Here is a 26,315-nt window from a genome sequence, read left to right as displayed (position 1 = left end):
ATAAGACTTTCCAATTGTATAACCTGTGGAAGTTTGATATAAATATAAAATTACTTTTTTCCTTTTTTAATCTTTTATTTATTATTGGATAGAAATGGAGAAATTGAGAGAGACTAGATAGAGAGGCGAGACAGGCACCTGCAGCCCTGCTTCACCACTCATGAAGCTTTCCCTCTTGCAGGTGGTGGGGACTAGGGTCCTTGCAGGGTCCCTGGATGTATGTTCTTTACTAAAGATCATATGCACATAGAAAACAGTCTCCATGGTCTAGGAGGTGGTGCAATGGATAAAGCACTGGATTCAGAAGCATGAGGTTCCGAGTTCAATCCCTAACAGCACATGTACCAGAGTGATATCTGGTTCTTTCACTTCTCTCTTTCTCATGAATAAATAAAATCTTTTAAAACTATATTTGAAAAAAAGTCTCCATCTTGCTCTGTTACAAGGTTATCCAAGAATTTTAGTTTGTTTCTGAAATATGTACATCTTCCTTCATTAGGAGATTATGATTTTAGTGTTTGCCAAATTTCTTGCATAGAATCTAGAATTAACAAACAAAAAAAAACTCCTTGAGTTGCTGAGAGTAAATTAAGCAAAAGCTGTTTTCCCAATGATTATTAGTCTTTTTTTAAAAAAATTTTTATTTAAGAAAGGATTAATGAACAAAACCATAAGGTAGGAGGGGTACAACTCCACACAATTCCCACCACCCAATCTCCATAACCCACCCCCTCCCTGATAGCTTTCCTGATTATTAGTCTTGAGACTCATGTGAATAGAGCATAAATACTTGTTTTACTGGAAAACATTGTTTATGAGAACATTTAATCAAGCTATTAGCTTCATTACTGCAATTAACTGTGATGACCACACACAAGATAAAGCATTTACTAATTAGAAAAAGAATTACAGGTTAGCTGGGGAAAATCACATAGACCTTTTTTTTTTTCCCCATTTGTGAGAAAATGCTCTGAAGGGCTGGTGTTGGCGCACATGGTTGAGCATACATGTTACAGTGTGTAAGGATCTGGGTGCTAGCCCCCGGCTCCCACCTACTCGGATGAAGAAAGCAGTACTTCTTAAGTCCAACGCCTTAACCACTCGGCCATCCTGGTGCCGGCGAAAGCAGTACTTCTTTCAGAGTGCTTGCATAGAATGTTTCTCTCCCTCCCTGACTCCCCTTTCCTCTTGATTTTTGTCTACTCAATAAACAATAAATAAATAAAATATTAAAATAAAGAAAACTCTTTGAAAACAGTTACAGCAACTTATAAGACTGTCTTAGGGCATAGTGGTGAGGCACCTGGTATACACATTACAGTGCATGAGGACCTGGGTTCAAGTCCCCAGTCCCCACCAAGGGGGAAGCTTTACAAGTAGTGAGAAAGTGCTACAAGTCTCTCTCTTCCTATTTCCCCTTTACCTCTCAATTCATGTCTGTCTCTATCCAAAACAAAGAAATAAAATTATTTTTTTAGGATGGGAAAGATAGCATAATTGTTATGCAAAAAGACTCATGCCTTGGGCTCCAGAGTCCCAGTTTAGTTCCCTATACCACAGCAAGACAGAGCTGAGTAGTGCTCTGGTAAATTAAAAAAAAAAAAAAAAGAGAGAGAGATAGAGAAAGAAAGTAAGAAAAACTTTTATTTATTTATTTATTTTATTTTTGAGATAAATGAAGAGAGAAAGACAGAGACAGAGAAACACCAGAGCACTGCTCAGCTCTAGCTTATGATGGTATGGGGGATTGAACCTGAGATTTAGGAGCCTCAGGCATGAGAGTCTGTTTGCATAAGCATTATGCTATCTCCCCTGCCCAGAAAAACTGTTTTAACAGATAGCATAAACCACATGTTTTGAAGTTTTCTTAGTGGGGCCAGGTGGTAATGTACCTCATTAAGCACACACATTACAGTGTATAAGGACCTGGGTTCAAGTCCCTGGTCTTCCCCTGAAAGGGGGGGGGGTAGGCTTTACGAGTGGTGAAGCAGGGCTGTAGGTTTCTCTTTGTCTTTCTCCCTCTCCATCTCCCCCTCCCTTCTCAATTTCTCCCTTCTCTGTGTTTCTATCCAATAATAAATAAATGAATAAAATAAAGTTTTCTTTGTAAAAGGCAGTTAACCTGTAGGCCACAGTATGCCAGTTTGATTCTCTTAATGATACATCAAATTACTGTCTTTTAAAAGATATTTATTGAGCTGAGTGGTGGTACACCCAGTTAAGTGCCCATAGTACTCTGTGCAAGGATCTGCACAAAACTGGTGTTTGAGCACCTATAGTGGGAACACTTTACAAGAGGCAAGTGGTGAAGCAGGTCATCAGGTGTCTTTCCTTCTCCCTCTCTATCTCTCCTCCCCTCTAAATTTCTATCTTATCGAATAAAATGGGGAGAAAATTTCCACCAGGAGCTATGACTTTGTAGTGTCGGCACTGAGCCTCAGAGATAACCCTGGAGGCAATAACAACAACTAGAAGAAAACAAATAAGTAAACCAATATACTTACATATTCATTATTAAAAGAGAACCAACTCAGATCCAGGACTTCATGCATGTAAGTTTGGTGCTTTACCCACTGTACAACCTCTCTAGCCACAAAATATTCATCTTGACAGAGATATTTGGCATCTCCTTCAGCTGTACCCGAGGTGAATATGTCACTTTCCTTGCCTGGTCTTGGTTCTGATGAATGTCTGTATTTTCCCACAGCCACCAGTCACTAAAAATCTAGTAACCAACTGTAAACCAGTAACTGATAAAATCCATAAAGCATATAAGGACAAAAACAAGTATAGGTAAGTAGTATTTTTGTTGTTAGTGATTTAATATTGGTTTACAAAACTTCAAGATAATAGGGGTACAATTCCACCCCATTCTCATCACCAGAGTTCTGTGTCTCCAGTCTCTCCATTGGAAACTCTAGTGTTTCTCTCAAGGTCACAGCTATCGGTTGACTGTTATTTTATAACTCGATATTTTTGCTCATTTTTTCTATGGCCCTGCCTTCTCTTCCTTTCTAAATCACACCTACATCTATTACTACTTCCAAATATCTTTACTTTTCCCCTCTTTCTTGCTGGGTCCTGATGGAATTGAAATTCCAGAGCCCTCTGGCCATCTTCCCCCAACATTTCTCCCCCTCTGAGAGTATGGACCAAGATTATTTTGGAGGAGGTGGGAGTTCTGCCTTCTATAATTGCTTCTCTACTGGATACGGGTGTTGGCGGGTCTATCCATAGCCTCAGCCTGTTTCTGTCTTTCCCTAGTGGGGTAGGGCTCTGGAGAGGTGATGTTCTGGGACACAGTGGTGAGATTAAGTGGTATGTTTTTATCTCTCTGTAGCCTAAGAATATTTATGGTACAGTGATCATATATAATTATATACACATATATATATATATTTATAGGTATTATAAATACAGCTATATATTATATGTGATATTACATATTCTGTATAGTATGTAGTTAATATAGAGAACATTTTCATAATTTTATAATAGTTTATATATATATATTTTTTTTTAGTAGAAGGAGAGATTATATTTTTAATAGAGAGAGATTATAGCACCAAAACCTCCTTCAGTACAGTGGGGACTGGGCATAAACCTGGGTCATGCATGTGGCAAAGCAGCACACCACCCAAGTGAGCTATTTTTCTGGTCTGGTGATAGTTTAATCTCTGAAGTATTCTTCTGAACTTGATGTGAGATTGAGTTTTGTTGTTGTTGTGCAGACTTCACCACTGTAGGATGACATTTTTTGTTAGATCGATCTAAATATAGTACCCAAGCTTCCTCTAACACAGTGGGGGCTGGGTTCAGACTGAATCACATGCATGACAAAATAGGCTAACTATCCAAGTGAGCTATTTTGGGTATGTGCATACCCCAGCTCCACAAATAAGGAAAATGCTTTTCTTATGGAAATCTCTTTCACAGCCACTTATTTCAACTTTTTAATGCATTTTGACAATTAGGTTCGAAATCATGGGAGAAGAAGAAATTGCTTTTAAAATGATCCGCACCAATGTTTCTCATGTGGTGGGCCAGCTGGATGATATAAGAAAAAACCCCAGGTACCGTTTTCTTTTTAATGAATAGATTTTATTTTTAGAGCACTTTTAGGCTTGCTGCAAAATGGATTAAAAGTACAATGAATTCCTAGAAGTCCCTTTAAGATGTATTTTTAATCATCCAAATAAGCTTGATTCAAAAGTAGTCAGGTTAGAGAGTGGTGAGTTACTTCTTTTTAATTTTTTTTTATTATTTTTATTGGATAGAGACAGGCAGAAATGGGGAGGGAGGAGGGTGATAGGGGGAGAGACAGAGACACCTGCAACAATACTTCACTACTTGCAATGCTTTCCCTCAGCAGGTGGGGGCTGGGGGTTTGAACCTGGGCTCTTGTGCATTATTGTAACATGTATACTCAACCAGGTGTGCTACCACCTGGCCCCTGGGGGTGACTTATTTCTTTTGGAGCAGCGGAAAATGCCTAATGCTAGGGCTAATGTTTGAACTGAGAAATGGTTGTTGAGAACTGAAATAGGATTTCCCAAGTAGAGAGATTAGGAGTGGGTTGAAAAGCTATTCTGTAAAACTGAGGGAAGGGTTGTGTCCTGGGTGTATGTGGGGGTGAGGGGCAGGGAAGTTGGTTGAGATTAGATAGCAGATGCCCTTGTATTACTGGAAGAGGCTTCCAGAAAAGTTGTTCTGGTGGCTAGATTTAGTTTTATATCTCAAATTCAGATTAGCTGCTGAGGACAAAGAATGACATAACAGATGTGAAAACCAATGCTCTAGTGTCCAGAAGCCATGACAGTTTACAGCCTGGTCCCATAATAGGTGATATAGAGGGTTTGGTAGACTGGGTGGATTATCCTTGTCATCTCTACCAAAACAAACAAACAAAAAAACATAGACTGGATTGATTTCCTATAGTGTGGATCTCTCTGGTTAAGTCTCAGTTGTTTAACATGTTCCTATATCCTTAGAATTTCCTACAAATGGATCAAAAGACTTTGTTATTCAGCTTTAAAAATGTTTCAACAAGTAAGTTCAAAAGTGATGTTATTCCTACACAGTGTTCTTTTTTTTTTCTTTTTCTTTCTTTTTTTTTCCGATTTTTTTTTTATTGGGGAATTAATGTTTTACATTCAACAGTAAGTACAATAGTTTGTACATGTATAACATTCCCCAGTTTCCCATATAACAATACAACCCCCACTAGGTCCTCTGATGCCCCGACCAGCAGGGCGGTGAACAGGGGCTAGGAACCTAAAAGATCTGGAATGACAGGGACAAAAGATACGAAAGAAGGACAGCAAGACAAGTTTCTGATCAAGCTGCAAAATTTTATTGTGTTCACAGGCATTATAAGGCTTTGGGAAAGGGGGAGCATAGGGGGAAGGGGGAGGCAGAGATCGCGGTGGAGGGTCCCTTGCAACTATTTCTGTTAAACTATAAGTATATGGTATGTCACTGTAACTATATGGTATGTCACTTAGTTTCTGGCAAACATCCTTCCTACGGGAATTAGAAACTTATCTCAAGGGCTTCTGTTGTTTCAAGGATTAGCTTCTATCAAGCAGAGAAATGGCTCCTGGCACTCTGAATCCTTCTTGGACCTGTATTCTCCCCACCCACCCACCCCAGAGTCTTTTACTTTAGTGTGATATGCCAATTCCATTTAAGGTTCTACTTGTGTTTTCTTTCTGATCTTGTTTTTCAACTTCTGCCTGAGAGTGAGATCAGCCCATACTCATCCTTCTGTTTCTGACTTATTTCACTCAACATGATTTTTTCAAGGTCCATCCAAGATCGGCTGAAAACGGTGAAGTCACCATTTTTTACAGCTGAGTAGTATTTCATTGTGTATCTAGACCACAACTTGCTCAGCCACTCATCTGTTGTTGGACACCTGGGTTGCTTCCAGGTTTTGGCTATTACAAATTGTGCTGCCAAGAACATATGTGTACACAGATCTTTTTGGATGGATATGTTGGGTTCTTTAGGATATATCCCCAGGAGAGGAATTGTAGGATCATAGGGTAAGTCCATTTCTAGCCTTCTGAGAGTTCTCCAGACTGTTCTCCACAGAGGTTGGACCAATTGACATTCCCACCAGCAGTGCAGGAGGGTTCCTTTGACCCCACACCCTCTCCAGCATTTGCTGCTGTTCCCTTTTCTGATGTATGACATTCTCACAGGAGTGAAGTGGTATCTCATTGTTGTCTTGATTTGCATTTCTCTGACAATCAGAGACTTGGAGCATTTTTTCATGTGTTTCTCGGCCTTTTGGATCTCTTCTGTGGTGACTTCTGTCCATGTCCTCCCCCCATTTGTTGTCTTGTTGTTGAGTTTGGCAAGCTCTTTATATATGTTGGTTATTAAACTCTTGTCTGATGTATGGCATGTAAAGATTTTCTCCCATTCTGTGAGGGGTCTCTTGGTTTGGGTAGTGGTTTCTTTTGCTGTGCAGAAGCTTTTTAATTTGATGTAGTCCCATAGGTTTATACTTCCCTTAGTCTTCTTTGTAATTGGATTCGTTTCATTGAAGATGTCTTTAAAATGTATGCGGAAAAGAGTTCTGCCAATATTTTCTTCTAAGTATCTGATAGTTTGTGGTCTAACATCCAAGTCCTTGATCCACTTGGAATTTACTTTTGTATTTGGTGAAACACAGTGGTTCAGTTTCATTCTTCTGCATGTTTCAACCCATTGTTTCCAACACCATTTGTTGAAGAGACTCTGCTTTCCCCATTTAATAGTCTGAGCCCCTTTGTCAAAGATTAGATGTCTGTAAGTGTGGGAGCTCACTTCTGGGCTCACAATTCTATTCCCCTGGTCAGTGTGTCTATTCATGTTCCAGTACCAAGCAGTTTTGATGACAATAATACAATTTGAGATACAATACAATTTGAGATATAATGCAATTTGAGATCTGGGAGTGTGATGCCTCCGGTTCTGTTCTTTTTTCTCAAGATTGTTTTAGCAATTCTAGGTCTTTTCTGGTCCTACACAGTGTTCTAATGGGCTCTTGATTTAGGGTTTTTTGTTATGAACTTGAATCAGAAGTACCATTGTAATCTACTTTATACTCCAACTCTAGCATCTTACAGCTTGGTTGGAGATATATTAAATTACCAAACCCATAGAATCTATAGGTCTATTTATTTATTTTTTATGAGAAAGACAACCGACTAGAGCTTAGCACTTGCTTCTAGTAGTACTAGGAATTGAACCTGGGATTTGGGAGCCTCAGGCATGAGAGTCTTTTGCATAATCATTATGCTGTCTTCCCAGCCCATAATCTATATTCTGGGCAACATCTCTATCTCAACTTATTTTTTAAAGAATTTTTTTATATTTATTTATGTGAAAGATAAGAGAAGATAGAAAGAACCAGATATCACTCTGGCACATGTGGTGCTGGGATTGAATTCAGGACCTTATGCTTGAGAGTCCAGTGCTTTAATCCACAGCACCACCTCTCTATCTCTATGTCCTTTTTCAGTAATGTAACTTAATTCAGAGGACTGTTTTATGTACTTTCTACTTTTTTCCCTCCCTGCTAACAAAATGCTTCAGTTGATTACCTTTATTGAAACCTTAATTGGGCACATGTTAAATCATTACATTAATTTACTCCTGTAGTTAGAAAGTAAGACTTATTTCGTGATTATCCGCCCTGGTTCTCTTTGCTTTACAGGAAAGGAATAGCTAAAGAAAAGTCTTATAGAACATTACTTCCTATCTCCAAAGAGCCATAGCAGTAAATGTAACCACCTATGACACATATTTACTTAAATTCTATATGGGACCTACATTTTCTTTGTTTCCTTAGTACAGGAGCATCTTTCTCATAATCCGTAACAACAGTTCTCTTGTTACTTCTAGGAAATTTGTTTGTCTGAATGACAACATTGACCACAATCACAAAGATGCCCAGACGGTGAAAGCTGTTCTCAGGGACTTCTATGAATCCATGTTCCCCATACCATCCCAGTTTGAGCTGCCAAGAGAGTATCGAAACCGTTTCCTCCATATGCATGAGCTACAAGAATGGTAAATTCTGTTTCCTGTAGGTGTGTGTGTGTGTGTGTGTGTGTGTGTGTGTGTGTGTGTTATTGCAGTTCATGTCTTCCTATATGGTGTCAGGTCTTGAACTCAGGGCCTTGTGCATGTCAAGTCTTGAGCTCTATGGGATGAGCTGTCTCCCAGCCCCTCTAGCACTTACTTGCAAAGATACTTTTATTTTTCAATTCTGGGAGATTTTTGACCACTTATAGTCTCTCTTTTGGCTGGGGAACCAAGAATATAAAGGAGAGACTGGGCTTAGCACATGTAGTACTACAGTGTGCAAGGACCCAAATTAAAGCCCTTGGTCCCCCACATGCAGGGGGAAGTTTTATGAGCGGTGAAACAGTGCTGCAGGTTTTTTTCCCCCCTCTATCTCTTCCCTCTCAATTTATTTGTCTCTAAATATACATACAAAATTAAACACACACACACACACACACACACACAAAGGAAGGAATCTGGTACTGGGCTTTGCTGTGCTCATAGTCTAGTCAGAGAAATACTTTCCAGGCAAACAACTATAAGCCAAGTGCTGTGGTAACATTACTACGATTGGAGTATGTCAGAAGGAGCAGCTGTCCTATCAGGGGAATGTGGCATGCAGACCTAGTTTTGAATTATGAAAGGACTTTTCCAGCTAGGAAGAGAGTGTTCCTGATGGAAGAAACAACATAAAGGATAAGGGCTATAGAAGAGAGTTCTGTGGAGAGGGAAAAGAAAGATTGCGAAAGACTGTGCCTAAATTCTTTAGAGAATGGTTCTCCCTGAGAGAGAACTGTTCCGATGCTTACTGTGATCAGATTTCATCATTTAGGAAGACCACTAACAGTGTGACATATGGACTAGCGGTGAAGTTATTTGGATTGAGTCAGTGTTGTCTGGGAACTGGAAGCTGGGAGATCTCAGTAATATGTGTTTCTTTAGTCCTTGAAATAGGAAGTAGGACCAAAAATATGGTTTAGAACCAAGAATATGGTTCTAAAAGATAAAGCAATAGACAGACTTGGTTATGAAGAGGAAAAGTTGGCAGACCTTGGCAGCTAGAGCTGTGCATTATGGAAGAGAAACCATTAGTATCTTGGTAACATCTCTGCATTTCTGTTTTTATGAGAAAAATTTACTATTGATACAAAATTATGGCTTCTCACAATTTTCACTTTTTGTAAGCTGAGAGTTACATGTTCCAAGTGTTAACTTCCCAATCCACTATGACTTAATTTACCTACAGTGGCCTAACTGAATAAGTTAAAATAGGAATACGAATAGCTTGATGGAGGGGGCCAGGCGGTGGCACAATCCATTGAGCAGACACCATGCACAAGGACCCAGGTTCAAGCCTCTGCTTCCCACAGGAGGAAGCTTCACAAGTGGTGAGGAAGTGTGGTGTCTTTTGCTCCCTTTCTATCCACCCCCCCCCAATTTCTCTCCTATCAAATAAATAAAGTAGCTTGACAGGGTTATGATTTCTGTGTTGTACAAGAGACAAATCAAGAGCTAAGCCAGTCACACTGTGGCTGTAGTATTGCTCTGGATTCAATCCTTGGCACTGCATTGGGAGTACCATGGGCAGCATCTAAGGATAGTGGACCAGTGCTGCTTTGGCCCACCACTCCCTTCCTCCCTCCCCATTCTTTTTGTTATCCTTTCCTTTCTCTTCTCATCTCTCTCTCTCATTTACCTCACGCCCACACCCACTTCACTTTCCCTCTGAAAATATAAAATAAAAAGTTGGACCAGGGGAGTTGGGCGGTAGCGCAGCAGGTTAAGCACACATGGCGCAAAGCGCAAGGACCGGCGGAAGGATCCCGGTTGTAGCCCCCAGCTCCCCACCTGCAGGGGAGTCGCTTCACAGGTGGTGAAGCAACTCTGCAGGTGTCTGTCTTTCTCTCCCCCTGTCTGTCTCCCCTCCTCTCCATTTCTCTCTGTCCTATCCAACAACATCAACAACAATAATAATAACCACAATAAGGCTAAAACAACAAGGGCAACAAAAGGGGGGAAAAATAGCCTCCAGGAGCAGTGGATTCACATGCAAGCACTGAGCCCCGGCAATAACCCTGGAGGCAAAAAAAAAAAAAAGTTGGACCAGGAGGCATCTCAGCAGCATCACACATACACATATTTTAGACCCTGGGTTCATTCCCAGCATCAAATCAGTTGCACATAGATTCGGAATAATTCCATAGATGTTAGAACTCAACTGAGCTGGTTCTAACCCTACTGACAGAAGTAAAAAATACAGGAGGGGTGGGGAGGTCATGTGTTAGTGTACCTGGTTAAGTGCACATAGTACTCAGCACAAGGTCCAGCATAAGGACCTGGATTTGAGCCCCAACCCTGGCTCCCCGCCTGCAGGGGAGGGACCCTTCACAAGTGGTGAAGCAGGTCTGCAGTTGTACTTTCTCTCTCTTTTCTCTATTTCTCTTTCCCCTCAGTTTCTCTGTCCTAGCCAATAAAATGGTAAAAATTGCTAACAGGAGTAGTGGATCTATAGTGCTAGCACTGAGCCCTGGCAATAACCTTGGAGACAGTGTGTGAGAGAGTGACTTCAGTCTGTTGGAAATGAGAATGGGGCTTAGCAGAGGTCTAAGTTTAGTAGTCATTAGTAAAACTTCTAAGCTTCATACTGAGCATCTACTTAACTGCCTACTAAATGATTCCTTATTCCTAAATGACAGGTGAGGAAACTGTACTCTGTTCCTTCTACCCCAAATATCCTATTTCCAAGTCCATTTAAATCTGCTCTCAGAATATCTCTTGTGCTGCCCATTTCCTCTCTCTCTCTCTTCCTTTATTTCTCTTTCTCAAGATTTTATTTACTTATCAATGAGAAAGATAGGAGGGGGGCGAAGAAAGAACCAGACATTAGTCTGGTAACATGTACTGCCAGGGATTGAACTTGGGATCTCATACTTGAGAGCACAGTGCTTTATCCACTGCACCACCTTCCTGGACCGCCTGTTTCTTTCATCTTCACTGCCCCCTCACTGTTTAATAGTTAGTAGAGCTAACTCAATTTCAGTTGTCTGCCTCTGGTCACCTGTTGTGCCATCCTTCACCCTAGTAGTTTTCATTCTGTTTGAGACAGATGCACACATGCACTCACACAGGCACCCACCCTAACCCTCCCTCTACACCTACAAACTGCCGTTTATTCTGCTTTACTATTAGGTTGGCAGAACCCTTGAGTTCTGCCACCCACCCACACTTGACTTAGCGCCCCCTGGTGGTACGGCAATGCTGGATTTCTTATAGTGTCAGGACCTTGCTTACAACTCTTACTCTGCTTCTTCTTCTTCTAGCGTTTGCCCTTCTTCCGTAGCCAGTCAACAGCATCAGGTTGAGCCTGATGTAAAGTTTCGAGACCTCCTTTGAATCTGGAGAGGTGGCAGTCGTTGACTATGTGGGTCATAGTCTGTCTGTAGCCTCAGGGGCAGTTTGGGTCATCTCTGGCTCCCCAGCGATGGAACATAGCGGCGCACTGGCCATGGCCTGTTTGATAGCGATTGAGGAGAGCCCAATCATAACGTGCTAGGTCAAAGCCGGGTTGACGCTTGCAGGGGTCTGTGATGAGGTGTTTGTTCTTTACCTCAGCTGACTGCCAGCTCTGTTTCCAAGAGACTGGAACAGAGAAGTTCAGTGTAGGTGTAGGGGACCAGATTGGGTGACGAGACGTCAAGCGTTGAACAGGGTGGGCAAAGATATCCGCGTATATTGGCAGGTCCGGTCGAGCGTAGACGTGGGAAATGAACTTAGATGATGCCGCATCCCGACGAATATCTGGCGGGGCGATGTTGCTAAGAACTGGCAGCCATGGAACCGGGGTGGAACGGATGGTTCCAGAAATTATCCTCATGGAGGAATATAATTTGGAATCGACCAAGTGGACATGGGGGCTACGGAACCATACTGGGGCACAGTATTCTGCAGTGGAATAGCATAATGCCAGAGATGATGATCGTAGTGTGGAAGCGCTCGCGCCCCATGAGGAGCTGGCCAGTCTTGCAATGATGTTATTCCTCGCGCCCACCTTTGCTGCAGTTTTTATGAGATGATTGTGAAATGACAGAGTGCGATCGAGAGTAACGCCAAGATAGACTGGCTGGGCTTCATGCCGGATTCTCGTATCGCCAAGCTGCACATTAAGCTCACGCGAGGCCGAGGCATGGTGTAGATGCAGTGCTAGGAATTAGTCGCCATTTTTTACAGTAATCAGATATCAGAGACATGTCTTTCATGAGTGTTTCCTCGAGGATGTCGAACTTGGATGCCTGAGTTGCACTGCAGATGTCATCGGCGTAGATGAACTTCCTTGAAGTTTCTCACTCTGCTGATGATGCTCATTCACTTTCTCTAGTAAATGCTGTATCTCCTCCCCTCCAGGCTGAAGTGAAATGCCACTATCTTTGGTGCTTTTCTTCCTTTGTGCATTCCCCTATAGATTTTTCACTAAACTTTGCCTTTGATGATACATAAGCTATCTGCCTGTTTATTGGCTGGTTCCTTGCATGTCTGTGCCTCTCCAGGCTTGTCCTCATACTGGAGCTGGAATTGCTTCATTTTGCTCATTTCTCTGTAGCCATAGCAAGTGTCTCATTGAACAACTCAGTGGGTAAATGCATGTGGATGAATAAAGAATAATAAGTTGCAGCATTGCTTTTGTGTAAATATTAGTTGTAATTTTCTTTGGAAGCCTTGCCCCCTGCTTTTCCTGATAATTCACAAGGTTTCAAATACAATTTCACACATAGTGAAAAGTCTGAACTCATATTGGGAATGTATATTGGGCTAACCTTTAGAATTTCGTCCATATTATGTCTTTGTGTTTACTAAGCTAGTATGTTAGTAAATCTAGTTGTTGGTGATGAAATGGTACACGGAGCTACATAGTTTCTTTCCTCTCTGAACAGGAGGGCATATCGAGACAAATTGAAATTTTGGACTCATTGTGTACTGGCCACATTGATTTTGTTTACTGTCATCTCATTTTTTGCAGAACAGGTAAGTTTTTTTAAATTTATTTATATTTATTTATTATTGAATAGAGACAGAAATTGAGAGGGAAGATGGAGATAGAAAGGGAGAGAGATACCTGTAGCCCTGCTTTACCACTTGTGAAGCTTCCCCCCTGCAGGTGGGGACCAGGGTCCTGAACCCAAGTCCCTGAGCACTGTAGTGTGTGTGCTTAACCAGGTGTGCCACCGCCTGGCCCAGAACAGATAAGTTATATATATTTTTTTTATGTGGGCACCACACAATATATCTTGGTGAGTTAGAATCATATGCTTGTAAAAAGCAGTCTAGATTCACAAAAGGAAAGTCAGATTTATATACATGTCAACATATCTGAAACATTTTATAGCATACAGGCAGCAAATGTAGTAGCCTTTCTAAATCCATTACTTGGAATGCACTAGATTAACTTGTAGACTTTAAAATTGAACAAATATATATATATATATTTCTCTCAAATATTTTCTTTATTTTGGATAGAGACAAGAAATTGGAAGGGGAGTGAGGGGGTGCGGGAGGGGAGAAAGAGAAAGACTGAGACCTGCAGTACTATTTCAATGCTTTAGAAGCTTCCCCCTTAGAGGTGGGGACTGAGGGCTTGAACCTGGGTGCCTGTGTACTGTACCAAGTATCTCATTCCCCATGTCCCTAAATAAGTATTTTTAACCAAAAAGGAAAAAGAAGAAGAAATACAACCCCAGCTAGAATCCACATTTGATACTGACTTTTAGTGGGACTCCATTTTTCTTCTCCCCACCCCCATCCCCACTGTTTTACTGTTATTGTTAAAACCCCTCCAAAAGTAACCACAGTGCCTATGACACTCATACAGGTAGTCTCCTGTTTGTATTGGGTTGTTGTTATAACACATTCTTTTCATAGACAAACACAAAAATACATTATGAGTTTTCCGACATCCCAACAGTACCTTTGAACCACTGGGAGAGCCTCTCCAGTGGCCACCAGAAAACACTGAAGTAGATTTTTGTGAAGCAAAAGAGAGGGATAAGAGAATCCATCTGAGGCTCTAGTTACAAGAGTCTGAAGAGGGAAGGAACAGTGTGAGACAAACCTCACCTTAACCTCTAGGAAGTGGAGTTTATTCACAGAAAGGAGAGGCTGAATTGTTGATATCTTTCAGATAAACATAGCCTGAATTTCCAGCTCCAGGTGAAAAGGAGATTCAGGAAACAAGAGTTGGGAAGGCAAACGGGAACATAGTTTAACTTTCATCTACCTCCCAGGGAATTTAAATCATGTTCTAGATACTTGTTACCATTATTTCTGGCACACACAAAAAAATCTTTGAAAAAATCCTTAAAAGACTCTACTTTAAAATATTTATTTATTTATTATGAGAGAGATAAGTCAGACCACTGCTCAACTCTGGCATAAGGTGATACCAGGGATCAAACCTGAACTATTTCTCTTCTCTGTTTATGCCTTTGTGACAGAGATACACTGTTAAGTCAGTGATTCTGTGTGGAGAAGAAAGAACCTGGACTGAAAGGAGCATCAATTGGGTGGCAGTGGAATAGCAGGGTCAATTCTTGGGGCCTGAAGAGAGCTCACTTGTGCATAGCACGGTGCTGTGACTTGTCTCTGTCTCCCTCTCTATATGAAATGAAAGAATGAAAAAGCCATCCTGGCTGTGTTGAAATTGCACATGTACAAAGCCCCAGCACAAGAGAGAGAGGAGATAACAAAAACCACCAACTCTTCATCTGTGGTCATCTTCATCATCAGAAGACAGAGAACCAGGGAAGGAGGAAAGGAAGAATAAATCCCTGGGCAGGGTGGTAACACAGTGGGTTAAGCACACATGGCACAAAGTGCAAGGACCGGGGTAAAGATCTCGGTTTGAACCCTTGGCTCCCCACCTGCAGGGGGTCGTTTCACAAGCAGTGAAGCAGGTCTACAGGTGTCTGTCTTTCTCTCTCCCTCTCTGTCTTCCCCTCCTCTCTCCATTTCTCTCTGTCCTATCCAACAAAAATGACAGCAATAAGAACAACAACAATAAACAAAAGGGGGGGGAAGGCCTCAAGGAGCAGTGGATTCTTAGTGCAGTCACGGAGCCCCAGCAATAACTCTGGAGGGAAGAGAAAAGGAAAGGAAAGGGAAGGGGATGGGAGGGGAGGGGAAGGGAAGGGAAGGGGAAAGGAAAAGGGAAGGGAATAAGGAAGAATAAATCTCCTGCCCTCTCTGGCACCTTGCTTTCACTTTGGACTCCTTAACTTCTGCCACACTCACAAGCCAGTCTACGCTGTCTCTTCCTCTCACTATCCAAGTCATGGTGATTTATGTCTGGTGAGAGGGCAGTCATCAGTGGGATCCCAAATTGAGGCCAAAAAGAACACATTGGTTGAGGTGGCAAACACTGTTGAGCACACACTATTGTGCATAATGGCATAGGTTTGAGCCCCTGATCTTCATCTGCATAGGGAGGCATCATAAGCAGTGAAGCAAGGCGGCAGGTGTCTCTCTTTCTCCTTCTTTCTCTTCTCTTTCCCTCTCAATTTCTCTCTGGTTAAGTATAGAAAACAAGAATGTCGATAGGATTTAAATGTAGGTTGTCTTTTTTTATTTGTTTGTTTGCTTGTTTATGTTGTCCCCAGGGCCTCACTGCCACAGGCTGCCTTTTTTTTTTTTAAGATAGGAAAGGTGAAGACAGAGAAGAGTAAGGAATAAAATAAAAGTAAAAGGATGAGGGGGTCAGCCCGTAGCACAGCGGGTTAAGCACATGTGGCGCGAAGCTCAGGGACCCACGTTAAGGATCCGGGTTTGAGCACCTGGCTCCCCACCTGCAGGGGAGTCGCTTCACAGGCAGTAAAGCAGGTCTTCAGGTGTCTCTCTTTCTCTCCCCCTCTCTGTCATCCCCTTCTCTTTCCATTTCTCTCTGTCCTATCTAACAATGATGACATCAATAACAACAACAATAATAACTAGAACAACAATAAAAAACAAGGGCAACAAAAGGGAAAATAAAAATATTTTTAAAAAGTAAAGGAATGAGATTGGGTGGTGGGAATTGTGTGGAGTTGTACCCCTCCTACCCTATGGTTTTGTGAATTTATCCTTTCTTAAAAAATAAATTTAAAAAAATTTTAAAAAAGTAAAAGAATGTATTTATTTTTCCTCACTGATTTTTATTTATTTATTTATTTTTAGATACAGGCAGGGAGAGAACAAAAGAGAGAGGGGGGCAAGGAGGAGGAAAGAGAGATATCACAGCATTGAAACTTCCTTCAATGCACTGGAGACTGGGCTTGATTTTGGGATTAGTATCCAAGTGAGATATTTCACTGGCATTCTTTCCTCATTGTAATTGTGGTCAGGTTTCCTGTTTCAACTATATCCTGGGTAATCCCCTTCCAACAGGTTCTGAGCCACTAATTTACAAATGAAATTTTATATCACAAACCACTCACATAGTGGTTGTAGCCCATATAGTTTTACTTATTTATAAATTACCAGAATACTGCCTAGCTTGGACTGGGGGTGGGGTGGGGTGGGGACTTAATCTGTGAGTTCTGGGGCCTCAGGTATGGAAAGTCTTTTGCAGAACCATTATGCTATCTCCCCCACCCTATTCCCTGTTTTTAAACTATCATTGCTATGGCTGAGTATAAAGGAAAAGAAAAAAAGAATGTTGATAGGGTTTTAATGTAGATTGTCTTTTTGTTCTGCTTTTTTTTTTTTTTTTTTTTTTTGTCACCAGGATGGCTGCCTTTTCCAGTTAGGACCGATGAGAACAGAGAAGGGCAGGACATCACAGCACCCAGACTTCCTCCAGTGTAGTTGAGGGCCAGGCTTGAACCTGTGTTACTCATAATGAAGCAAGAACACTGTATTTTATTTTATATTTTATTTAATTTTTTAAATGAGGCTGAGATAAAGTACAAAGCACTGCTCCACCATTTGTTTTTATTACTCTCATGTGATGCCAGCAATCAAACTCATGGCCTCAAGCATGCAAACCAGGTGCTAAGCCCCTTTCTTTGTATTTTATTTATGGGGGGGGGGGACTTCTTGAAAGAATAAGACTAGAGTACTGCTTAACTCTGACTTATGGTGTTGCAGAGACCTGGGACCTCAAAATTTCAGGCATGAGAGTATTTGACATAACCATTATGCTGTCTTTCTTACATACACAGTCATCTCTTACCTAGAAACAGTGTCTTAGTGACTTAACAGAGGGCCCTTTTCCTTAGTAGAAAGGCTTGATAGACTTCTTGAAAATAAAAATGCTGACTGAAAAATCAGAACTTATAATTCTCTAAAAAAGTGAAGCATGAGTCAAAATAATTTTAGTTCTTATTGGCTTAAATACCTAGTGGGTATATTCACACTACAAAGTCAGCAAAATTAACAGTTGCTTTTGCTCAAGGAGAGGAATGAAATGAGAAAGTCTTTATTTGTTCTCAGCAGTAAATATATATATTTCTATAAGGCTGTGAAAATGGTGAAGGTTATATGACTCTCAGAAAGAAAATCTAATGTATCTATACTCTTCTGTCAACATGGAGAACTGGGAAGTCGGGCACAGTGGGTTAAGCGCAAGGACTGGCATAAAGATCCCGGTTTGAGCTCCTGGCTCCCCACCTGCAGGGGAGTCTCTTCAAAGGTGGTGAAGCAGGTCTGTAGGTCTGTCTTTCTCTCCCCATCTCTGTCTCCCCTCCTCTTTCCATTTCTCTCTGTCCTATCCAACAATGATGACATCAGTAACAACAACAATAACTACAACAATAGAGAAAAAAAAAATCCAAGGGCAACAAAAGGGAAAATAAATAAATATTTTTAAAAATTGAAAAAAAAAAACCATGGAGAACTAACATCTGCCTTCTCTCTGTCACCATTTAGTTGATTGCTCTTAAGCGGAAGTTATTCCCCAGGAGGAGGATACAGAAAGAAGCTAGTCCTGATCGAATCAGGGTGTAAGAGATCTTCATTTAAAAGACATCTACCTCAGCATTCACTGAGCGTTTTAAAACACCCAGCACCACCAACTGGTCTCCATGTTGAGATGCTCAGCCAGCTTGGCCACAAGAAGGAAAAACACCTGGTGTAATACTTGCTTTGTGACCCGGCATTAGCCTGCTGACCACAAATTGTTCCAGCCAACAGACTGAACGCTAATGTGTTGAAACTGGTTTTACATTTAAAGCCTGTTTGCTCCTGGACCGGTCATTTCTTTTTATGAAAACACTCACTAGACAAGAGACAGATGCTAAGTTCTCACCACAGTCTTTGCTGATTAACTTGAATGTGAGCAGCCTAAGCCAGCTTGGGAGCTGAGACTCCCGTTTTCGCATTCCAAAGCCCTTTGCTATGGCTTTTCTTTTCTCTCTTTTCTTTTTTTTACTCGGTTTTCTTCCCTCCTTCCTTTTCCCATTTCTCATTTTTAAAGAAGTAGTTACTAAGCTAACAAGTTACTCTTGCTTTCTGAAATGGTGGATTAGGATACCTAAACATGTCTTGTAGATGTTACTGAAATAATACAGCCAAGGTCACCTTTTACTCACAATATTTAAATTATGGATTGTATTACTGCTGAAGAATCTTAAGTGGTCTGAAGTCACTTAGCCACTCAAAACTACCGATGTTTCAATGACTGATATCTGAATGGCTTAGTGTTTGTTTACCACAGCCCTAGGAATACTGTGATTCATGTGGAGGCCTAGTGATAAAGGGCTAGAGTGAAGTAGCAGAGCTACTTTCCAGGTATAATTATGTTTTGGAAATGTACAGATCAAACAGAAGTGCCTCCATAAATGAGCAGTGCTGACAGCACTGGTACTGTACAATGGTGTCTTCTTTTATCCTCATTAGTACATCATAGGAGTTCTTTCTCTTGATGGGTTTCCTTTAATTCAGAGGCCAGCACACTTTCTCTGCAAAAAGTCACATAACGAAATATTTCTAAGCCACATGCATCTCTGTTGCATATTGTTCTTTGTTGTTTAGTTATGTGTGTGTTTAACACATCTTTAAGTGTCCAAACCATGTCTTGCAGCTGTACAAAAACAGGCCACAAGCTGGATATGACCCACAGGCCATGCTTTGCTGACCCCCAAGGTAGTGAATTAATATTTTCCTGTACTAGGTGTTTGGCCATATATTATTTATGTCAGTATACTGTGGATTTCTGGAGACCAGATTCCGCGAGTCCATTCTGAACTCTGACCAGTATTTTAGATCATGATCTTAACAGTATTCTTTTAAATCAGCATACACATTTTTGTAAAAAAAAAAAAAAAAAAAAAAAAGAAAAGAAAAAGAAAGAGAAGAAATTGTAAATACTGTATTTGTGCTGTAAAAGTTGTGTATTTGAAAAACAAGTCTTGTAAAAACTTAAGATTTGTCAGAAGCTTTGATAATTTTTTTTTTTTTAATCTTTGAGATGAGGAGTAAGCTTAGTGCTATCCATATGTAACGGTCATTTGAGTGCTTGCTTAAATAATCTGTCACAGCCTGTGCTGAGTCACTGAACTGAAGGGGAAAGTGATGTAAAGAGAGAAAAATAATATTCTCTAGTTGAGATATATATATGTATACATTTAATAGTGGAAAATAAGCTCTAAGTGGAATTTATCACATGGCAAAAATGGAAGAATTATCTGGGTATCCTTCTACAAGTAAAAAATATATTCTCAAAAAGTTATAGGGAAACAGACCTTTGGGTTTGATGGAGATTTTTGTGATTGGGTCACACCTAACTAGGAGCTTAATAGAGCATTGGGGTGGAAAGTAGAATTATAAAAATATTCATAGAACCCTTAGAACAGAAGAACCTAAGGGTTTGAGTAGACCGATGTCTCTTCAGGACTTTTTTTTAAAGGCTCAGAACCATTTGTTTACTTGAAATACCACTGAAAGCCATTGTGATGCAGAAGGATGATTCCTTCCTCATCCTGCCTGGCTCCAGGGTGACATCACCAGAGTCCCAGCACTCAAGAGTTTCAAGGCCAGGCCCTGCATTTTCCTGAGGACATCAGGGCCAGGAGGATCCAAAGTCAGCTAGAGGTTATCTGTCTCTTTCCTGTCCAGCCATACCCCATCCATGACTGACATTTGCCAGTGAAGGAGCACATACTCTGCTGTCAGATGACTAGGGTTAGAGACCCAGGCCTTGGACATTGCTTGCTATTGTTCTGCTCCTCAAACATGGAGGCAAAGATGATATTTGACTCATAGACTGACAATAAGGATGAAAAGAGAAGACATCCTGTGTAATGCACCCAGATGGTTCCTGGTGAGCACTTGTGCCTGGCATGTGTCAGTAATGATGAAGGATGGATCTTTGTGTACAGGATTGTTCTCCAGGCCCCAGAGTGGGATGGGGGGGGGGCTCCCAGTGCAATCACCAGGGCAAAGTGAGACACTGCCCTTGTCGAAGAAAGGGACATACTTTCTCATTAAACAATGTTTGCCTGTTTTATTTCTTCAAAAGTCTTTATTTTGATTTTAAAAATTATTTTGACTTAATCCAGAATGTAAGCAACTCATGGCTAATGCATCAAGGATTTTTTAAAAATAAACTCTGCATCTCTTCTTGGGGAAAAATATATATGACAGCCATACAAGGAGAGACAGACTACTCAGCTATAGCTTTTGATGGTACAGGGGTTGAACCTGGGGCCTCAGAGCTTCAGGCTTGAAAGTCTTTTGCAGAACTTATGCTGTCCATTATGCTGCCTCTACCACCCAAGGATTACATGCATGTATGCACACACAAGAGACCAGAACTCTACTGTTCAGCTCTGGCATATTTTGGGGAGATTGAGCCCAGGACCCTATGCATGCAAGTCCTGTGCTCCGTCACAGAGCAATCTCTCTAGCTCAAGGTCTTAAAAGTAAAGTGTAATCATAACTCAAACACTTAGAAGAAAGAGCACCAGTCACTTCACCCAAATCCCTTTGGTGTGTAGAAAAAAATATAGAAAACACTAACTTGGCTCTTTCAATTAAAACAACCAACCTGACACCAAACCCTCACACAGTTTCACAAGAAAGGAAAAACAAGCACATTATCTTTATAAGCAATTCAAAGAGAACACAGAAACATTCAGTTATTTTCCCAAACATCTACTCTTTGCAATCAAGCTGGGTTCACTCTAGGAAGGTGGCATTGATATATATGAAAATCAGTGAGTGTGATTCATGTCAACAAAACTCTTAACTTGCCTGCTAATCTCAATGAACCTTTCTTCAACGAAGTCACTATTTTAAAAATAGAAAGTGTTGGGAATTGGGTGGTAGCACAGCAGGTTAAGCACAAGTGGCGCAAAGCACAAGGACCAGTTCAAGCCTCTGGCTCCCCACCAGCAGGGGAGTCCCTTCACAGGCGGTGAAGCAGGTCTGTAGGTGTCTATCTTTCCCCCTCTTTCATTTCCCCTCCTTTCTCCATTTCTCTCTGTCCTATCCAACAACAATGACATCAATAACAACAATAATAACTACAACAATAAAAAAGGGCAACAAAAGGGAATAAATAAATAAATAAATATTTTTTTTAAAGTGTTAGCATAATGACTTCCCACCCCAAGAGTCTGCCATATTTCTATGGTCTTTTCCTCTCCCCTCCCTCTATTAAAAATAAAAATTATAGGGGAGTTCGGCGGTAGCGCAGTGGGTTAAGTGCACGTGGTGCAAAGAGCAAGGACCGGCATAAGGATTGGGTTGAGCCCCTGGCTCCCCACCTGCAGGGGAGTTGCTTCACAGGTGGTGAAGCAGAACTGCAGGTGTCTATCTTTCCCTCCTCTCTCCATTTCTCTCTGTCCTATCCAACAGTGATGACATCAATAACAACAACAATAATTAAAATAGTAAAAAATAAGGGCAACAAAAGGAAATAATGTTTTAAAAAAAATAATAATGATTAAAATTATATATGTTATTGACAGAAGAAATTGAGAGGCTAGGGAGAGAGGGAGACAACCGCAACACTGCTTTACCATTCTTCCAACTTTCCCCCTGTAGGTGGGGGCCAGAGGCTTGAACCTGGGTCCTTGCACATTATAATATGTGTACTCTTAACAGGAGTGCCACTGCCCTTGCTCCTATTTATATGTTTTAAAGTAAATCCCATACTTCACAGAGATAGGGTACAGACCCACAGTTGTCAAAGAGAGATGAAGGGGCTTCTGGTCAAGAGGAGTGAGTGGAGAAAAATTAAGTGCAGGAAAATGCTCAGTTACTCAAACTCTGATCCTTCCATCTACTTCAGTGTTTATTTTTAATTCTTGACACTTTGGAGGGGGGGCTTTAAAATTTAGCTCATCAGTAGGGTTAAATTGCTAGTGATGTGTAAAATAAGTGTAGTTTGATGATAAAGAAAAAAGAGAAAGCAATAATATAAACCAAGACTAGCATGGAGAGGGGAAAACTGATCTGGCTAGAGCACAGCAGATGACAGGCCTTTGTAGGAGGCAGTGCAGCCTCTATTGACAAATGATTGAGTTTTCCCTGCCTCTAGAGCTCTGAGGTATAAATGTTTGTTCTTTTAGGAGAAGAGAAGCACACCTTTTTGAAAGAATTGAGGCTACTTGTTTAATAATGCAATTGTAGTAACTTTGACTCATTACAACATATAGGTGGTGGTGTTGTTTTAGTGATTTATAAAATCACAAAATAACGGGTACAGTTCCACTAGAAATTGGTGGCTATCCCAAGGTCACAGATCTGGGTTGACCTTTCTATAACTACCTACCTGCCTATTTTTTCCATGGTTCTTCCTTCTCTTCATTTCCTCCCTTTCTTTCTTTCCCTGGATGATTATTTAAATTTTATTGTGTGTGGGGGGGGGTAATGATTTACAGTATAGTCTTTAACACACAGGTATATTTCCCTTCATTGGTGTCTAGGAAACACACCAGGATCCCAGTGTCTCTTCATCCTGTCTCTTTTCCCTCTCAGAGTCTTTTTTGTTTTGGTGCAATACACCACTCCTGATCCAGGTTTCACTTTATGTTTTCCCATATTGTTCTTCATTTTTAACTTCCACCTACAAGTGAGATAATTCAGTACTGGTGTTTCTCATTAAGGCTTGTGTCACTCAACAAGATGCCTTTGAGTTCTAACCACACTACTGCAAAGGAGATTACCTCATTAAAAAAAATTATTGGTGATTTAATACTGATTTACAAAATTATAAGACAACAAGAGTATAATTCCACACCTTTCTCACTACAAGAGTTGTGTCCCATTCCATCTATTGGAAACTGCATTAGTTCTCCCAAGATCACAGATATGAGTTGACTATTATTTCTATAACTATTTATATATATTTGCCCTTTTTGTTCCTATTATATTGCCCTCTCTTCTTTTCTAAGTCCCACCTATTACTTCTGTGTATCCTTCCCCTGCCCCTCTTTCTTTCTGCTGGGCTAGTGTAGGGGTGCCTCTTCTCGGGCGTGTACTCTCTGGGTTGGAGAGATCGCTACCGGAGCCAGCCTGGGCTGCTACTCACTCAGTGACGCAAGAGAGATGACCCAGGAACAGAGCTCATGGTGATGAGGCAATTCAATTCTTTATTGAACAGAGAGCGAAGGCTTTTAAGAGTCAGCCCCAGAAGTGGCAAGTCAGAAACAGAAATGACTTGACATGGTTTGGAAAGGGGCAGAGAAAGGCAAAAGGGGCTGGGATAGGTAGGAACTTCCTTAACAACTGTTGTGAGGGTTTTAACTGGTAGGATTAATAATACCCTGCAGACAGGGAAGGTCTTGAAGGTAGAAAGAAGATAGATCAAAGGAATCTTTTAGTCAAAACAATGATTATGTAGATAATAAGGGAGCAGGCCATAGTATCAGGAATGCAGGGTGCTTTGTGAGGCAGGGAGTCAGATAAGACGAGGCAAACCTTGGGGGGTTGTGTCCCTCCTTGTTCGACCTCTCAGTAGAGAGAGACTGACAGGATGGATGTCCCCTCAAGTCAAGACCTGTCAAGCTCAACCACATCCTCACAATTTCCCTACATCTTTCCTCCTCTTTCAGAGACTTGGAGCATTTTTGCATGTGTTTCTCGGCCTTTTGGATCTCTTCTGTGGTGAATATTCTCTCCATACCCACCCCCCATTTTTTGGATGGGTTTATTTGTTGTCTTGTTGTTGAGTTTGGCAAGCTCTTTATATATGTTGGTTATTAAACTCTTGTCTGATGTATCGCATGTAAATATCTCCCATTCTGTGAGGGGTTTCTTGGTTTGGGTAGTAGTTTATTTTGCTGTGAAGAAGCTTTTTAATTTGATGTAGTCCCATAGGTTTATGTAGTCCCATAGGCTTACCCAACTTTGTAACTGGATTTGTTTCATTGAAGATGTCTTTGAAATTTATGCATAAAAGAGTTCTGCCAATATTTTCTTCTAAGTATCTGATAGTTTCTGGTCTGATCAAGTCCTTGATCTACCTGGAATTTACTTTTGTATTTGGTGAAATACTGTGATGCAGATTTATTCTTCTGCATGTTTCAAGCCATTGTTTCCAACACCATTAGTTGAAGAGACTCTGCTTTCCCCATTTAATAGTCTGAGCCCCTTAGTCAAAGATTAGATGTCCATAGGTGTGGGGGCTCACTTCTGGGCTCTCTATTCCACTGGTCATTGTGTCTATTCATGTTCCAGTACCAAGCAGTTTTGATGACAATAGCCTTATAATACAATTTGAGATCAGGGAGTGTGATGCCTCTGGTTCTGTTCTTTTTTTCTCAAGATTGTTTTGGCAATTCTAGGTCTTTTCTGGTTCCAGATAAACATTTGTAGCATTTCTTCTATTCTCCTAAAAAATGTGCTTGGGATCTTGATGGGGATAGCATTAAATCTGTAGATGGCTCTGGGTAATATATTCATTTTGATGATGTTAATTCTACCGACCCATGACCATGGAATATCTTTCCCCTTCTTTGTGTCTTTTTCTATTTCCTTGAGTAGTGACTCATAATTTTCAGTATACACATCTTTCACTTCTTTGGTTAGGTTTACTCCTAGATATTGTATTGTTTTTGTTGCTTTAGTAAAAGGAATTGATTTCTGGATTTCAATTTCTTCTAGCTTAGTGTTTGCATAGAGGAATGCCACTGACTTTTGAATGTTAATTTTGTGGCCTGACACCTTACTGTATTTTCCTGATGATTTCCAAAAGCTTCTTGCTGGATTCCTTAGGTTTTTCTGTGTATACTATCATGTCATCTGCAAATAGGGAGAGTTTTGACTTCTTCTCTTCCAATCTTTAATTCCTTGATCCTGCCTGATTGCTATGGCAAGAACTTCCAACACTATGTTGAATAGGAATGGTGATAGTGGGAAGCCCTGTCTAGTACCTTATCTGAGTGGAAATGCTTCCAATTTTTCACCATTGAGTATGATGTTGGCTGTAGGTTTGCTATATATAGACTCCACTATCTTCAGGAATCTTTCATCTATTCCCATTTTTTGTAGTGTTTTGGTCATAAAGGCATGTTGTATTTTGTCAAAGGCTTTCTCTGCATCTATTGATATGACCATGTGGTTTTGGTCTTGCTTTTGTTGATGTGTTGGATCACATTGATTAATTTATGTATGTTAAACCAACCTTGCATGCCTGGGATAAACCCCACTTGGTTATGATGGACAATCTTTTTAATTCACTACTGTATCTGGTTGGCTAGAATTTTGTTCAGTATTTTAGCATCTATGTTCATCAGAGATATAGGTCTGTAGTTTTCTTTTTTGTTGTGTCCCTGTCTGCTTTTGGTATCAGAGTGATGTTGGCTTCATAGAAGCTGGCAGGGAGTATTCCAGTGTCTTCAAACTTCTGGAAGACTTTTAAAAGTAGAGGTATTAGTTCTTCTTTGAAGGTTTTGTAGAATTCATTTGTAAAACCATCTGGTCCAGGACTTTTATTTTTGGGGAGATTTTTGATAACTGTTTCAATTTCATTAGCTGTGATGAGCCTGTTCATGTTATCCACTTCCTCTTTACTTAGTTTTGGAAGTTTTTAGGTATCTAGGAAATTGTCCATTTCTTCCAGGTTCTCTAGCTTGGTGGCATATAAGCTAGTTCTAGTTCATAGAAGCCTCGCATGATATGCTGAATTTCTGCAGTGTCTGTTGTGATATCTCCTCTTTCATTTACTATCCAATTTATTTGGGTCTTCTCCCTTTTTTGTTTTGTGAGTCTGGCTAAAGGTTTGTCGATTTTGTTTACTCTTTCGAATAAGCAACATTTGCTTTCGTTGATCTTTTGTATGGTTT

General features: G+C 40.6%; 1 protein-coding gene across 3 annotated transcripts in view; it reads left to right on the top strand.

The window, feature by feature from the left end:
* GNPTAB (N-acetylglucosamine-1-phosphate transferase subunits alpha and beta) overlaps positions 1–20,530 on the top strand; it is a 125,454-nt gene extending 104,924 nt beyond the window's left edge. For 2 of the 3 annotated variants that reach the window (XM_060194249.1, XM_060194248.1), the window contains 5 exons: positions 2,708–2,793; positions 3,975–4,073; positions 7,897–8,064; positions 12,990–13,080; positions 17,953–20,530. In XM_060194249.1, the coding sequence (XP_060050232.1) occupies positions 2,708–2,793; positions 3,975–4,073; positions 7,897–8,064; positions 12,990–13,080; positions 17,953–18,030 (522 nt within the window). In that variant the 3' untranslated portion in view covers positions 18,031–20,530. Of the gene's footprint in view, positions 1–2,707; positions 2,794–3,974; positions 4,074–4,991; positions 5,171–7,896; positions 8,065–12,989; positions 13,081–17,952 lie in introns of those variants that run through there. The other variant, XM_060194250.1, reaches the window with a different exon arrangement.
* The last annotated feature ends 5,785 nt before the right edge of the window (positions 20,531–26,315 follow it).

Source organism: Erinaceus europaeus, chromosome 7, assembly GCF_950295315.1.
Source record: "Erinaceus europaeus chromosome 7, mEriEur2.1, whole genome shotgun sequence".
In the NCBI taxonomy this organism is placed as follows: Eukaryota; Metazoa; Chordata; class Mammalia; order Eulipotyphla; family Erinaceidae; genus Erinaceus; species Erinaceus europaeus.
The sequence above is the reverse complement of the archived record's forward strand: the minus strand, read 5'-3'. Positions and strand labels throughout refer to the sequence as shown.